General features: G+C 42.4%; 1 protein-coding gene across 1 annotated transcript; it reads right to left on the bottom strand.

The window, feature by feature from the left end:
• Nucleotides 1–8,109: 8,109 nt before the first annotated feature.
• LOC113109346 (gamma-crystallin M1-like) lies at nucleotides 8,110–9,239 on the bottom strand. The gene is made up of 3 exons (XM_026272962.1): nucleotides 9,197–9,239; nucleotides 8,532–8,783; nucleotides 8,110–8,407 (listed from the first exon to the last, which is right to left on the bottom strand). Exons 1-3 carry the CDS (start codon nucleotides 9,203–9,205, stop codon nucleotides 8,132–8,134), a joined length of 537 nt encoding a protein of 178 aa, XP_026128747.1. The 5' UTR covers nucleotides 9,206–9,239; the 3' UTR covers nucleotides 8,110–8,131.
• Between the last annotated feature and the right edge of the window lie 7,078 nt (nucleotides 9,240–16,317).

Consider the following 16,317-nt stretch of genomic DNA (forward strand, 5'->3'; position numbering starts at 1 on the left):
TTACTAGGGTTAGTTAGCCCAATTTGCAAAATGATGTCATTAATAACTTACCCTCATGTTGTTTCAAACCCGTAAGACATCAGAGGGTCATTTAGAATTTTTTGAAGCATCGAAAATACATTTTGGTCCAAAAAGAGCAAAAACTACGACTTTATTCAGCATTGTCTTCTCTTCCGTGTCTGTTGTAAGACAGTTAAAAACAAAGCAGTTTTGTGATATCTGGTTCGCGAACGAATCGTTTGATGTAACAGGATCTTTTTGAAACAGTCCACCAAATCGAACTGAATCGTTTTAAACAGTTCGCGTCTCCAATGCGCATTAATCCACAGATGAATTAAGCTGTTAACTTGTTTAATGTTTCTGACACTCCCTCTGAGTTAAAACCAATATCCCGGAGTAATTCATTGACTCAAACAGTACACTGACTGAACTGATGTGAAGAGAGAACTGAAGATGAACACCGAGCCGAGCCAGATAATGACTCGTTCACGAGTCAAGAACCGTTTCTGTCAGACGCGTCCGATTCGTGAACCGAGGAGCTGATGATACTGCGCATGTGTGATTTAGCGTGAAGCAAACCGAAACACAGAGCGTCTGAACCGAACTGATTCTTTTGGTGATTGATTCTGAACTGATTCTGTGTTAATGTTATGAGCCAATGTGCAGTCAACGCCAATGACGCCATTGCATCGAGCGCAAAAGAATCGGTGAACTGTTTTCTTCAACTGGTTTATTGAATCGAACTGTCAGAAAGAACTAACGTTACTGGTCATCCGAAAACCGATGCAACCGGTTCTTGACTCGTGAACGAGTCATTATCTGGCTCGGATCGGTGTTCATCTCTCTCTTCACAGCAGTTCAGTCAGCATGCGCAGTCTCGCTTGATTCGCTCAATGATGTGCCAGCGTCATCAAACCTCTCATCTACAGTTCTGGCAGTGGTTTGTAATGGAATGATTCGTAACATTATTATAATTGTAACGAGTAACGATGCAGCACAAAAAAAAAATATCGGAGTAAAAGTATTAAACTCAGCGAAAATATGTACCGAAGTAAAAGTGGAAGTAGGAGAAAAAAATAATACTCTAGTAAAGTACAGATACCGCCTTTTAGTACTTAAGTACAGTAGTGAAGTAGTTCTACTTCGTTACTATACATCTCTGGCTGTGGCAAGCTTTATGCATGTGCTTGAGCGCTAATTATGCTATGTGGGGCATTATAATGGTTTATTAATAAATTTGCATTTAGTCGACTAATGCTTAAAATGAACAACTACTAGATCTTTAGTCGAGGGCAGCCTTACTTATATGCACGACACAAAAAGCAGACGGACTGCATGCAAATTCACTCCCTAACCAAAGTGCTGATTATGGAAGAGCAGCAGTACAGCTTTACTTGGTTACTGCTGTAAGCAAAGCATCTTATAAATACTATTTGATGTAGGCTTTTATTCCCAATAAACATTTATCAATGCATATGCAGGACTGCGACCTAGTTTAATTTCTATACAAAACATTTGCTAATTACTGCACAGTATGTGCTTGCTTTGAGCTGATACAAGACTGGTTAACAGCTCGATCCAACATTATATAACCAATTTCATCTTTAAATTATTAAAGGGATCATCGATTGCAAAATTCACTTTTACATGTTGTTTGAACTGAAATATGTCTTGGCAGTGTATGTGTACACATTGAAAAAATGCAAGTGTTTACATAGCTTTATTTTAAATACTTTGCATTTTAAAATCAACTTCTAAATGTCTGTGGAGTAGTCCCTATAACATGACATAATTTTAATTTGTGGTCCTTCTAATTATGTGATTAAAAAGCAGTTCCAAACATTATAAATATGCTAATCTTAGCAGCAATAAAACGTGTAGCACTTTGTTGTACTACAACCAAACTATATGTAATATCTTATTATTAATAATATTTAACTTAAATTGTAAAGGTTTACAATGCGCGATCTTGACAAAAAGTCTCGTGACTTATTTCCAGAACATGATACATGATGGGATACACTAAGCCTTGAATACCGTTCTGGAGGCCTATGTGTAGGGGAAGTCGTGGCCTAATGGTTAGAGAGTCGGACTCGCAATCGAAAGGTTGTGAGTTCACGTCTCGGACTGGCAGGAATTGTAGGCGGGGGGAGTGCATGTACAGTTCTCTCTCCACCTTGTGTGTGTGCACTTTGGATGGGTTAAAAGCAGAGCACGAATTCTGAGTATAGGTCACCATGCTTGGCTGTATGTCACTTCACTTCACTTAGAAATATATATACACACACAAACCAGATTCCAAAAAAGTTGGGACACTGTACAAATTGTGAATAGAAAACAATGCAGTGATGTGGAAGTTTCAAATTTCACTATTTTATTCAGAATACAACACAGATGACATATTTAAAAAAATTTAACTGAGAAAATTTATAATTTTAAGGGGAAAATAAGTTGATTTTTAAATTTCATGTCATCAACACATCTCAAAAAAGTTGGGGACAAGGCCTGTCACACACCTGGACTCATTTAATGTGTTTTTGCCCGTGACCCAGTTTCTGTCTTTCCGTGTTTGGTTTGATTAGTTCCCAGGTGTGTCTATTTTCCTCATGTGTTCCAAGTCCCTGTTAATTTAATCATGCCATCCACCTGTGTTTCCCCAATTATCCTTTGTTCATAAGCCTTGTCCTTTCAGTTCTGTTTTGTCAGGTCTCCTCACTACCTCACTTGTGACTAAATCACTCACTAACGTGTGCCTACCTCTGTGCTCCATGTTGGATATCTCCTGTGTTGGATATAATAAAAGCCTTATTTCGTTTATCCTCGGCTCCGTGTTCCTTCAGGCAGCGTAAAACCGTGACAGAAGACCCGACCACAAAAAAAAAAGTTTAAAACTGCGTCTTTCCCTCCGTTTTGCTTTTGTTTTTTCACAGTCTTTTCTTAGTTTTTATGGATCCCCTCTATCGTCCCGAATTCCTCATCCTCCTGCTGAAGCAGGAAGGACGTTCTCTCGAGGACCATACCAGACAGTTTCTTCTATTCGCTAATGCCACCAGCTACCCGGACGACGCGCTCTGCACCTTCTACAACACCAGCCTGAACTCCAAATGCAGAGCGTTGTCGTCCGAAGATGGTCCTCGAGAGGATTTCGCCGCATTCGTGGAGTGGACTCTGGCGAGAAATGGCTCCTCTTTCACCGTCAGCCCCATAGAGGATCTCGCCAGTCCCACTCCCGACCCAGAGACCAGCCAGCCACCATCACGCCGCACGGAGCCAGAGCCCACCGCAGCCGCAGAGCCCGAGCCATCCACTGACAGGCAACAGGATCTCGAGACCGCGACTGACCAGGTGTGTGAGCCGGCAACACCGTGCATCGTGGGAGTCCTAGTGGAGATCGAGGGCGTGGAGGAAAGCCCTGCCCACACTCCTGCGACTGCGGGTGAGCTGTTTACAGTCTCTGAGGATCATATGGAGCAAGTTCTGGATCTGATGGACTGGTCTATGGAGGTAATCCCTAATTTTCCTGTTTCCCCGCTGGTTCCGTCCAGCCCTGATTCCCCTGTATACCCTCTCAGTCTCCCACTCCTACCTCCTCCAGTCATTTCCTCTGCTCCATTTCCGCTGGTTCCATCCAGCCCTGAGTTTTCTGTTTCTCCGCTGGTTCCGCCCAGCCCTGAGTTTTCTGTTTCTCCGCTGGTTCCGCCCAGCCCTGAGTTTTCTGTTTCTCCGCTGGTTCCGCCCAGCCCTGAGTTTCCTGTTTCTCCGCTGGTTCCGCCCAGCCCTGAGTTTCCTGTTTCTCCGCTGGTTCCGCCCAGCCCTGAGTTTCCTATGTCTTCGCTGGTTCCGCCCAGCCCTGAGTTTTCTGTTTCTCCGCTGGTTCCGCCCAGCCCTGATTTTCCTGTGTCTCCGCTGGTTCCGCCCAGCCCTGAGTTTCCTGTGTCTCCGCTGGTTCCGCCCAGCCCTGAGTTTCCTGTGTCTCCGCTGGTTCCGCCCAGCCCTGAGTTTCCTGTGTCTCCGCTGGTTCCGCCCAGCCCTGAGTTTCCTGTGTCTCCGCTGGTTCCGCCCAGCCCTGAGTTTCCTGTTTCTCCGCTGGTTCCGCCCAGCCCTGAGTTTCCTGTTTCTCCGCTGGTTCCGCCCAGCTCTGAATTTTCTGTGTCTCCGCTGGTTCCGCCCAGCTCTGAATTTTCTGTGTCTCCGCTGGTTCCGCCCAGCTCTGAATTTTCTGTGTCTCCGCTGGTTCCGCCCAGCCCTGAATCTTCTGTGTCTCCTGTATTCCCTCCCAGCCTCCCTCTCCCACCTCCTCCCAAACCTGCTGGTCCCTCTGCTCCACTTCCGCTGGTTCCGTCCAGTCCTGATCCTCCTGTCCTTCCTCCCATCCTTCTCCTCTCTCCTCCTCCTAGACCAGCCAGTTCCTCGCCATCCCTGCTGGTGCCAGTCAGTCCCGCAGCTCACCCTCAGTCCGCGCCATCGGGGCGCGATGGTTCGCCGCTGGACTGCCAGTCTCCAGCTCCGCCTTGGCGCGTTAAGGTCCTGTCTCCGCCTCCAGCCTCCGAGCCCTGGACTCCTCCTCGGTCCTTCGACCCAGCGGCTCCGCCTTGGCTCTTAGCTCCCTCGTCTCCACCGTGGCCTGTCTTCCCACCTGCTCCACCGGGCTCCCTCGTCCCTCCGGCTCCACCTTGGTCAGTCGTCGACCATCCGCCGCCTCGGGACTCCACTCCTCCGGTTCCACCTCGTCATTCCATCCCTCTGGCTCTGTCAGGCTCCTCCTTCCCTCTGGTTCCTCCTCCATCCTCGGTCGCTCCGGCTCCACAGCGGTCTGCCAGGACCCCGCCTCCGCCTTGGTCGCCTGAGCCTTCAGCTCCACCTAGGCCCTCCGGATCCTCGTCGTCACCCTGGCTCTGCGGCTGTGCTGCTCCATCTTGGGCTCCTCACCCACCGGTGCAGTCTCCGCCTGTCGGCCCCCTGGTGTCGTCGACTCTTCCTTCACCATGGCTCCTCCCGCCGTCGACTCCACCTTGGATCTCCGTCCTGGCTGGTCTCTGGTGGACCATCTGGCTCCTCCTGCTCCTGTCTCCTCCCTGGCTCCTCCCTCCGTCGTCTCCTCCCTGGCTCCTTCCTCCGTGGTCCCTGTCTGCTGGCCCCCTCCTGGGAGTCCGTCCTCCACCGGAACCTCCTCCCAAGTTCCCAGCCACGCCTCCCTCTGTTGTTTCTACGGTGCGAGGACGCACCTACCGGGAGGGGGGAGTACTGTCACACACCTGGACTCATTTAATGTGTTTTTGCCCGTGACCCAGTTTCTGTCTTTCCGTGTTTGGTTTGATTAGTTCCCAGGTGTGTCTATTTTCCTCATGTGTTCCAAGTCCCTGTTAATTTAATCATGCCATCCACCTGTGTTTCCCCAATTATCCTTTGTTCATAAGCCTTGTCCTTTCAGTTCTGTTTTGTCGGGTCTCCTCACTACCTCACTTGTGACTAAATCACTCACTAACGTGTGCCTACCTCTGTGCTCCATGTTGGATATCTCCTGTGTTGGATATAATAAAAGCCTTATTTCGTTTATCCTCGGCTCCGTGTTCCTTCAGGCAGCGTAAATCCGTGACAAGGCCATGTTTTCCACTGTGTGGCATCCCCTCTTCTTTTTATAACGGTCTCCAAACGTCTGGGGACTTAGGAGACAAGTTGCTCAAGTTTAGGAATATGAATGTTGTCCTCTTCATTCATATCAGCTTCTCTTTCTCTCTGCTAAAATATCTTCGAATATTCATCTCATCTGCTCAACAGTAATAGCATTAACAGGGACCCTAAGACATTTTTTTTTTTTTGGAACAACAACATTCTATGGGGATTGATATTGTTTTAGAATATGCCTATTACAGAGATAGGTTATATTATTGGCAAAGAATAAAGAGTTGTGATTAGCTTGCTAAGTTAACCATTTCTTGTATTTTGTTTGTTCACTCTAGCTAGACTACAGTTTTCCATAGCAAACCAAAATATCCTGTTTCCTTTACCTCAAGAAAACATAGCTAAAGGTAAGCAAGTAATTAAAAACAATGTACAATTTAACTCTGTATCACTTCACGACACTTACCAATCTTCCTTTCACCATTAGCGTGTATTGGTGTGTGTGGGCTGGAGGGTGCATAGTAGTGAAGCGCGGGTCCGGGTTTTTTCCAACCCACGGGTTCCGCTTTTATGAAATTATTTGGCCCGCCCCAGCCCTTCCCGCAAATAAAGTAAAATTTCCTTACCCAACCATGGGTTATGAGTCGGCCTATAATTCAGCTATCAAACTGCCCAGCTATTTCACTTCAGCACCGCATTTCTCACACACACACAAATGAGGATTAGCGCATGTAGCCGGTGAAGTCTCCATCCACAAACGTACATCGTCTGCAGATATAAGGTATTATATAAATTTCATTGCACTTTAACAAGTAATCTGAATGGCCTATATATGTGCAATATTTTACGAGCCCTCACTAACTGAGTTTAATGCCACAGTTATGTTAGAACGTATCTCATTCTTGTTTCTGTGATGGTGCTTCGAGCTCATCACGAGGTGCGCGGTCCAGAGCCCTGTATGACTGATGCATCAATTCAACAATATTAGTGTTAAACTGTTGGACTTTAAACTAAGTCTACTATTGATTTTCACCATTGACTGACGAGCTATATGACAGTTGCGTTCGACTATATATGAACTAGCTGTTTTAAATACAGTATTTTTATATTTAACGTTAGTTTATCAGTATGTTTGAAAGAATTTTTTTTCGATTATTGGTGATTCCATAGGCTCTCGAATTATTGTCTGCTGTTCTTATTATCATTTAGGGGGGCTTAGGGACATTTTGGGGTGGCTTCAGGCCCGCTAAAATAGGCCTAATGATGTCCCTGACTTGGATATACCTTTCAGCATTGATGGTGCCTTTCCAGATGTGGAAGTTGTCCATGCCACACGCAGTCATGCAACCCCATACCATCAGAGATACAGGCTTCTGAACGGTGCGTGATGATAACTTGGGTTGCCCTTGTTCTCTTTAGTCCGGATGACATGGCCTCCCAATTTTCCGAAAATAATTAATAATTTATTTTGATTCATCTGAACACAGAACAGTTTTCCACTTTGCCACAGTTCATTTTAAATGAGCCTTGGCCCAGAGAAAACGCCTGCGCTTCTGGATCATGTTTAGATATGGCTTATTTTTTTACCTATAGAGTTTTAGCTGGCAATGGCAAATGGCACGGTGGTTGTGTTCACTGACAATGTTTTCTGGAAATATTCCTGAGCCCATGTTGTGATGCTGTGCTGTCTAAGGGCCCGAAGATCACGGGCATCCAGTATGGTTTTCCAGCCTTGACCCTTAAGCACAGATATTGTTCCAGATTCTCTGAATCTTTGGATGATATTATGCACTGCTCCACTATTTTTCGCTGCAGCATTGGGGGAATTGGTGATCCTCTACCCATCTTGACTTCTGAGAGACACTGCCACTCTGAGAGGCTCTTTTTATACCCAATTATGTTGCCAATTGACCTAATAAGTTGCAAATTGTTCCTCCAGCTGTTCCTTATATGTACATTTAACTTTTCCAGCCTCTTATTGCTACCTGTCCCAACTTTTTAGGAATGTATAGCTCTCATGAAACATTTGATATGTTATCTATATTCTATTGTGAATAAAATATAAGTTTATGAGATTTGTAAATTATTCCATTCCTTTTTAGTGTCCCAACGTTTTTAGAATTGGGTTTGTGTATATATAGTATATTGAAATCTTAATGTGTGTTAAAAGCTCCTGAGAGTTTGTGCTTGTTACTAATAGAAATCTTTATTACGATTCTTCCTGTTGTTTCAAATATTAAAGGCACAATTATCAACTCTTAAACTTAATGCACTGAAGCAAAAATTGTCTTTTTAATTTTAAATCTCAGAGATGGTCTTGCATACTAAATTATTTTAAATTACACTTTTTTTGTCTGAATAAATCTGATTTCTTTATATGTTAAAAAAAGATATTAAATCTAGGGGAAAAAATAAAGTATTGATTTTAGAAAAAAAAAATTGCCAATAAAACAAGACACCATAGCTAGTTCTGAAAATTACGCTTTATTTCCTTCTATATTCTAGCAGTTTAACACATATCAGTGATACGCCTCATGCTCATGAATCTCATGTTGCTGTATCCCATATCTCTGAAGCTCCTGTACTCTCCGGGTCTGAAGTAGGCCATCCTGCCTCTGTAGTGGGCCTGCTCATAGAAGAGCCAGTGGCCATCCATCACATGACAGGACTGACAGTCAGACATACGGTAACGGTCCATGATGCTGTCACAGTCATCCATCAGCTCGTACATCTGTCCTCCGAAGTTGTCCCTCTCGTAGATCCTCATTCTGTACGAACCCCTGTACTGTAAAACAAAGGAAGATTCATTAGAATATCATCATTATTTAGTAGCTTCTATAGTGTTGCATAGTACAGTATAATATGAAAAAAGTGTATACACAACACTGTAAACAAAGTGAGAGTCATACCGGAGGAATCATGCGGCAGGATCTGATAGTGTCGAACATCATGCCCATGCTCATCATGCGCTGCATGTCATGGTACTCGCCCTTCCTCATGAAGAACTGGTTCCCCATGTAGCTGTTGCGCTCATAGACCATGAAACAACCGCTCTCCACCCTGACTGAACCAACACGGCTCAAGTAAGAGGAGATATCAGTGCAGTCGCTCATGCAGTCATAGCTGCGCCCCTGGAAGTTCCTGTCCTCATAGAAGATGATCTGTTGATGGGGTTGAAAATGTAGGTAATTTCTAAAACATATATTATAATAATTGCCTTTTAGATCTGAATTGCATCATGTTTTTTATTAGCCATTAAAAGAGTTAAATGGATAGTTTACCCAAAAATGAAAATTCCAAACAATAATGAAATGGTATCCATTGGCTTCCATATTGTGTAATAAAACACAATGGAAGTTAATGGCTACTGTCAGCAGTTACCAACATACTTCATAATATCTTGTGTTCAACAGAAGAAACTTGTACATGTTTGCAATAACTTGAGGTTAAGTAAAGGATGACAGAATTAAAATCTTTGGGTGAACGAACCCTTTAAGCAAATACAAACTGGATGCAATATGAACCTAAAGCTTTCGATGAAATATTAAGCTTTTACTTAATTCAAACAAATTACCTTGCCCATGATGGTAGTGTGTTGTTTATCTTGGTGCTTCAACTCACTGTACCAGATGTACTTTGATGGCCTTTGCTGGTGGTTTTTATACAAAACCAGTGACACACTTTTTTTGTTATTCAAATGCCAAAAGCTGATGATCAAGCAGTATGACTTCTGCTGAATTGGTCCAGTAAACTAAAACAATAGTTTTTATCCATACATCTCTAGCAGCTTTTCATGCATTGTCTTTTACAGTATTGGCAAAACTATAGTCAAATCTAGAACGAATGTTCTTTCAATATCTCAAACGACATAATGTCCATACTCACATGACTTAGATAAAATGTGATGGATAGTTTTTTCTTTTGCTGATGCACTCCAACTTCAGACAAAACAATGTGCTACCAAATTTATAAATTATCAGAAATGTGTAACAGACAATTTTTTTGTTTTCTCAATTTTCCTTTAAAGGGGTCATATGATGTTGCTAAAAATAATATTGTTTTGTGTATTTGGAGTAATGAAATGTGTTTATGCAGTTTAAGGTTAAAAAACACATTATTTTCCACATACTGTACATAATTTTTCTCCTCTATGCCCCGCCTTCTGAAACGTGTAGATAAAAAAAAAAAAACACATTCATTGGCCTGAAAAGCAAGGTGTACTTTGATTGGCTAGCTGTCCAGTGTGCTGTAATTGGCTGAATGCCTCAAGAGTGTGAGGAAATGTTATGCCCCTTAGTATACTGTGATGCGTGTCCTGGTCAGAACACTGGCGGTACAAGACGAATAACAATAAAACTCATTACAAATTAGCAATTTGTTGTATCAAGTGGGGACATTATTACGGATTATAATGATTTATGCTGTCTTTTTATGCAATGTGAATGTACTTACAGACTGTGAGTCAGAACAGCAGGCATTGTAGTCTACTCTCCCAGGATTAGGAGATAAAATGTGCTGCACAGATCTGAATATTTGGGTTGAACTGTTCTGGAACACTGTTGTAAATACAACTTAACTTAACTGATTTCTAGTTGATTCCTAGTGACGTATTGAAGGTGGAGAAGAGAAGTGGTCCAAGTACTGAGCCTTGAGGAACCCCAGTAGCAAGTTGTTGTGACTTAGAAACATCACCCCTCCTAGTGGACAGAAGAATCTGGTGATCTGGAGAGCAGAGCAGTCTCAGTTGAGTGGCCACTTTTGAAGCCAGATTGGTTGCTGTCCAGGAGGTTGTTCTGGACAAGGAACATAGAAAGCTGGTTGAACACAGCCCGCTCAAGTGTATTTGCAATGAATGGAAGACGGGATACCGCTCTGTAGTTCTCAAGAAGTGCTGGATTTAGAGATGGTTTCTTAAAGGTCCCGTTATTGGCGCTTTTTTAAAGCTTTGATTGTGTTTACAGTGTACAATATAACATGTGTTCATGTTTCGCGTGTAAAAAAACACAGTATTTTTCACACAATTCACCTATCTGTATACCGCTGTTTTCACTGTCATAAAAACGGGCTGATGACTTCCTTGTGCTATAAAGTCCCTCCTTCAGAAATACGTAACGAGTTCTGATTGGGCCAGCGGTTCCTGTGTTGTGATTCGACAGCAGCTGAGCGCGCACTGCCTTCCTGGAAACGTGATTGGCTAGAACGCACGTGCTGTGCTTGTATGTACTTATAATCACAGGAGCGTTTTTACTGATGAGATGCGCATGAAAATCACATTCGTTTTTTTTGCACAGCCCTAACATCTAGTTAACAAAGCTAAACAGCGTTACCCTTTGTGTAATAAGTTACAGAAACTGTTAAATGCACCAACTTAAATAATAAAATACACTTACCGGTTGTGGTCCATAAACAACGCCTTCTCCAGACAAAGAGGGAACTGCTCCATCTTTCAAGAATAATCTTTGTGCGAATCCGGCATTAAACTGATTGAGATTGAGGAAGTTGTCCTCAGCAAGCTGTCCTCAGCAAAATGTGCTGCACATAGTTTTACATGTGGATTATAATTTTCAGGAACCGAGTTAAACATAAATTGTAACAATTAATCTCCAAGTACAGCATCCCTGGGAAGGCCAAACAAAGATGATTGGACTCCGAGATGAAAATAACAGCATTTCAACGGGGACCTTTAAGCAGTGGGCTTACCTGAGCCTGCTTAAATGCTGAGGGAGTAAGTGCTAGGTTAGCAGTAATGAGGAAGTGGTCTGAGGTTTGCAGTGGAGCAACTGAAGAGTTGTCTAATGTCTACAGAACAACAGTGTGTGTAGATGAGGTCCAGTTGGTTGCCTGATTTGTGAGTCGCTGTAGTAGACACTCGCTTGAAATCAAATGAGGTGAGCAGAGTTTTGAAGTCAGCAGCCTGGGTTATGTCTAGGTGGATGTTGAAGCCACCAAGCAGTACCAGAGGAGTACCATCTTCAGGAAAGTTTAATAGCAGCACATCCAACTCCTCCAAGAAGTTTCCCAATTGACCTGGGGGACGATAAACAACCACAAAGTGGACTTTAACAGGGTGGGTTACAGTAATGGCATGTAATTCAAATGAACCATTACCTGTAGATGATCTCTGAAGATCAATTTTCCATTCTTTGATATAAGGAGACCAGTACCTCCACCCCTCCCAGTGGTACGAGGAGTGTGGGAACAAGTGAAATTAGTGGAGAGGGCTGCGGGAGTGGCAGTGTCTTCAGGTTTGATCCAAGTCTCAGTCAGTGCCATGAGGTTGAGACCAGAATGAGTAGCGAAAGAAGAAATGAAGTCTGGTTTGTTAACAGCAGACTGGCAGTTCCAGAGACCAACTGGAATAGAGAGCGTTGTAGTAGAGGTCAGAGGGACAAGCCGTAGGTTTGTCGGACAGGCCTTCCTGTGACGTACATAGCATGCTCTCCGAGTGTTAGTAGTGATAGTAGAGATCTGAAAGCACATAGTGACTACAAGTGTAAGAAATAAGTATTTGAGGACAAGCTATACAAAAAGTAAAGAAAGAGGAGAAAAGCAATACTCAAGTGCCCTGTCGGTGTCCTTGGAATTAGTGAAATAAATCAACTTTTTGATGATATTCTAATAATATATATACAGTATTGTTCAAAATAATAGCAGTACAATGTGACTAACCAGAATAATCAAGGTTTTTCGTATATTTTTTATTGCTACGTGGCAAACAAGTTACCAGTAGGTTCAGTAGATTGTCAGAAAACAAACAAGACCCAGCATTCATGATATGCACGCTCTTAAGGCTGTGCAATTGGGCAATTAGTTGAATTAGTTGAAAGGGGTGTGTTCAAAAAAATAGCAGTGTCTACCTTTGACTGTACAAACTCAAAACTATTTTGTACAAACATTTTTTTTTCTGGGATTTAGCAATCCTGTGAATCACTAAACTAATATTTAGTTGTATGACCACAGTTTTTTAAAACTGCTTGACATCTGTGTGGCATGGAGTCAACCAACTTGTGGCACCTCTCAGCTGTTATTCCACTCCATGATTCTTTAACAACATTCCACAATTCATTCACATTTCTTGGTTTTGCTTCAGAAACAGCATTTTTGATATCACCCCACAAGTTCTCAATTGGATTAAGGTCTGGAGATTGGGCTGGCCACTCCATAACATTATGTTTGTTGGTTTGGAACCAAGACTTTGCCCATTTACTAGTGTGTTTTGGGTCATTGTCTTGTTGAAACAACCATTTCAAGGGCATGTCCTCTTCAGCATAGGGCAACATGACCTCTTCAAGTATTTTAACATATGCAAACTGATCCATGATCCCTGGTATGCGATAAATAGGCCCAACACCATAGTAGGAGAAACATGCCCATATCATGATGCTTGCACCTCCATGCTTCACTGTCTTCACTGTGTACTGTGGCTTGAATTCAGAGTTTGGGGGTCGTCTCACAAACTGCCTGTGGCCCTTGGACCCAAAAAGAACAATTTTACTCTCATCAGTCCACAAAATGTTCCTCCATTTCTCTTTAGGCCAGTTGATGTGTTCTTTGGCAAATTGTAACCTCTTCTGCACATGCCTTTTTTTTAACAGAGGGACTTTGCGGGGGATTCTTGAAAATAGATTAGCTTCACACAGACGTCTTCTAACTGTCACAGTACTTACAGGTAACTCCAGACTGTCTTTGATCATCCTGGAGGTGATCATTGGCTGAGCCTTTGCCATTCTGGTTATTCTTCTATCCATTTTGATGGTTGTCTTCCGTTTTCTTCCACGTCTCTCTGGTTTTGCTCTCCATTTTAAGGCATTGGAGATCATTTTAGCTGAACAGCCTATCATTTTTTGCACCTCTTTATAGGTTTTCCCCTCTCTAATCAACTTTTTAATCAAAGTACGCTGTTCTTCTGAACAATGTCTTGAACGACCCATTTTCCTCAGCTTTCAAATGCATGTTCAACAAGTGTTGGCTTCATCCTTAAATAGGGGCCACCTGATTCACACCTGTTTCTTCACAAAATTGATGACCTCAGTGATTGAATGCCACACTGCTATTTTTTTGAACACACCCCTTTCAACTAATTCAACTAATTGCCCAATTGCACAGCCTTAAGAGCGTGCATATCATGAATGCTGGGTCTCATTTTTTTTCTGAGAATCTACTGAACCTACTGGTAACTTGTTTGCCACGTAGCAATAAAAAAATATACGAAAAACCTTGATTATTCTGGTTAGTCACATTGTACTGCTATTATTTTGAACAATACTGTATATATATGAAGTAAATGATAGTATTCTTGAAAACAATATATGAATATAATACTGAATAAAATATTAGTTAATTATAAAACGAAACGAAAGAAAAAATGAATAGCCATAAAGAGGACTTTTGTAAATGCTGTGATACTGGAAAGTTCAGATACTGTGATTTCCTTCTCACACTGTTGATTTCACCATTAACTCTTCACTTAAACAGTTTATCTTGCTGTATATGGTATCATTGTAATCATTGACCATCAAAACACATGGGAAGACATCACCTTTTCTGTGTTATCATGTTTGGTTCAGGAGCTACAGTATGACACAAAATACATAATTTGGTTATGGTCGAAATCCAAATGGTCACCATGTTAACCACAAAGGGTTTTTGTGATTGCTCCATTTCTGAAAACTACACAAGTGTACCAAGTTTCATGCTTGTATGAAAAAGTAAACATTATTTTCACATATCACCTGGGCTATTCTAATAGATAATCTAATAGATGAATCACTACTTTTGCTTTAGCTTCTATTAATTTTTAACAACTCTGTCCCTGCTTCTCTCTCAAGTTCACTAAATATAAAAAAGCAACCTCTTATGTGTGTGCATGGCCAGGGCTGTCACTAATAGGGTGAAAGTGGTGACAATAGGGCTTGGGCATCATGACGTCATTACTTGGCATGGCTGCCATGTTGATGGCCTCCTTTACTGCTACTCGGACTACTGCGCAGTGTTTAGATGTACTCCCTTTCAGCCGTGTGTCTTAATTTGATTAATTAAAAAATCTATGTCAAACATGGTAAACCGTTGCTGTATTGTGGGGTGTACCGTATTTTCCGCACTATGAGGTGCACTTAAAAGCCTTTAATTTTCTCAAAAAACGACTGCAGTGCCTTATACATGGATCAAGGCGCTCTGTCAAAATGCTGACATTCCCTTTAGCACAGCTCCATCTAGTGGATGCATAACGCAACCCAATCAAACCTTTGACTGCAGTATCTTCTATTCTAAGCGCCTTATAATCCGGTGCGGCCTATATATGAAAACAGTTCTAAAATAGGACATTCATTGATGGTAAGCCTTATAATCCGGTGCGCCTTATAGTGCGGAAAATACGGTAAAAGCGCAACACATAATCCCCATGGGGAAAAAATGAGAATGGATTAACTTTCCACCGCTTTCCTGCTTGGAGGCGCAACAACCGAGACCACAACATATGGATATTTACTTTACATAGCTTAAGTCAACATTGAATATTGAACAAATCTGATGCTATCCCTCTGCTGACATCAACAATTTGTACTACAAGACTGTTGCATTAACTAACGTTAAGCGAGTTGTGAAGCTAGGTCTGACATGACTTTGCTTACAGATAGGCGTGAAATCGTGTTCTCACAACAACCACGCTAACTTAAACAGCTTAAACAGCCCAACACCACGCTAAGGGTGCTTTCAAGTAAGCAATTTGCTGTTTCGCTGGAAGGGCAAGGGGTAGCAACAGGAAAACAGTACAGGGACTGACAGGTCCGATGGAAGGGCTAACGGGATATTTTACAGGAAAATACTAAAACGGGAAGACAGCGGGAAAAGAGCTAAAATACGTGAGAACCCCGGAAAAAAAAATGGGAGGGTTGACAGCTACTACACTTTTGAAATACATAGTTAAAAGTACAAGTGTGAATGGTTGTTAGCACTAACGGTTACTAAACTAGCAGCTAGGTGGACCACAGCTCACCTTTGTCCGGATTACTGTATTTTTTTTTTTTTTTTTTAATGATCTGCAGCTCCTGAACCCATCCGTTTGTGAACCACACATGAGACTCTAATGACTTGTTGCTTCAGAACTGATCTGAAGTGTAGACGCTCACAAAACAAACAAGGTAGCCAAAGATATCTGCAAAAGTACAGCAGCAAGTCGTTGTCGGTGCTCCACTCTTTGTTGGAAATTTCATATGGATCCAAAACATCAATAGTGTCGATTTTGTCCACATACCGGTCCCTGACATCCCTATTTAGTGTATCCCTGTAAATCCCACAACCTTTTCGCGATTTTAACATCTTTTTGCTTTCTCCCAACTCTACTTCTTCTCGTTCAACTTGCTGTATGTTGAGATTAGCGAAACCATCAACATGGCCCCCATGTCCCAGAATGCAACGTGGCGCCCAAGCCCTATTATATGGGCTCACGGCTGTGGGAGGTGCCCCTATTGATTTCAAATTTCAACTGACTGCCTGAGGCCAGCATGACAGATGCTCGGGACAGTTAACGGGCCACTGCTGCACGTTATCACAAAAACTAATAATTTGTCATGAAAGCTAATAATTTGTTTTTTAAATTTTAAAGCATTGATGCACAAGACACTGATACAAAATTGAGTTCTGTTTCACGTGTCATTTCGTTGAACAATAAAAACACCTAACAAATTTAAAGGTAAA

Source organism: Carassius auratus, chromosome 9 (genome assembly GCF_003368295.1).
Source record: "Carassius auratus strain Wakin chromosome 9, ASM336829v1, whole genome shotgun sequence".
In the NCBI taxonomy this organism is placed as follows: Eukaryota; Metazoa; Chordata; class Actinopteri; order Cypriniformes; family Cyprinidae; genus Carassius; species Carassius auratus.

What these genes read in the sequence shown, in the direction of transcription:
- LOC113109346 (XM_026272962.1), bottom strand. An exon ending in CCTGCCGCATGATTCCTCCG is followed by an intron (nt 8,408 to 8,531) that starts GTATGACTCTCA and finishes TTTGTTTTACAG; the next exon opens with TACAGGGGTTCGTACAGAAT.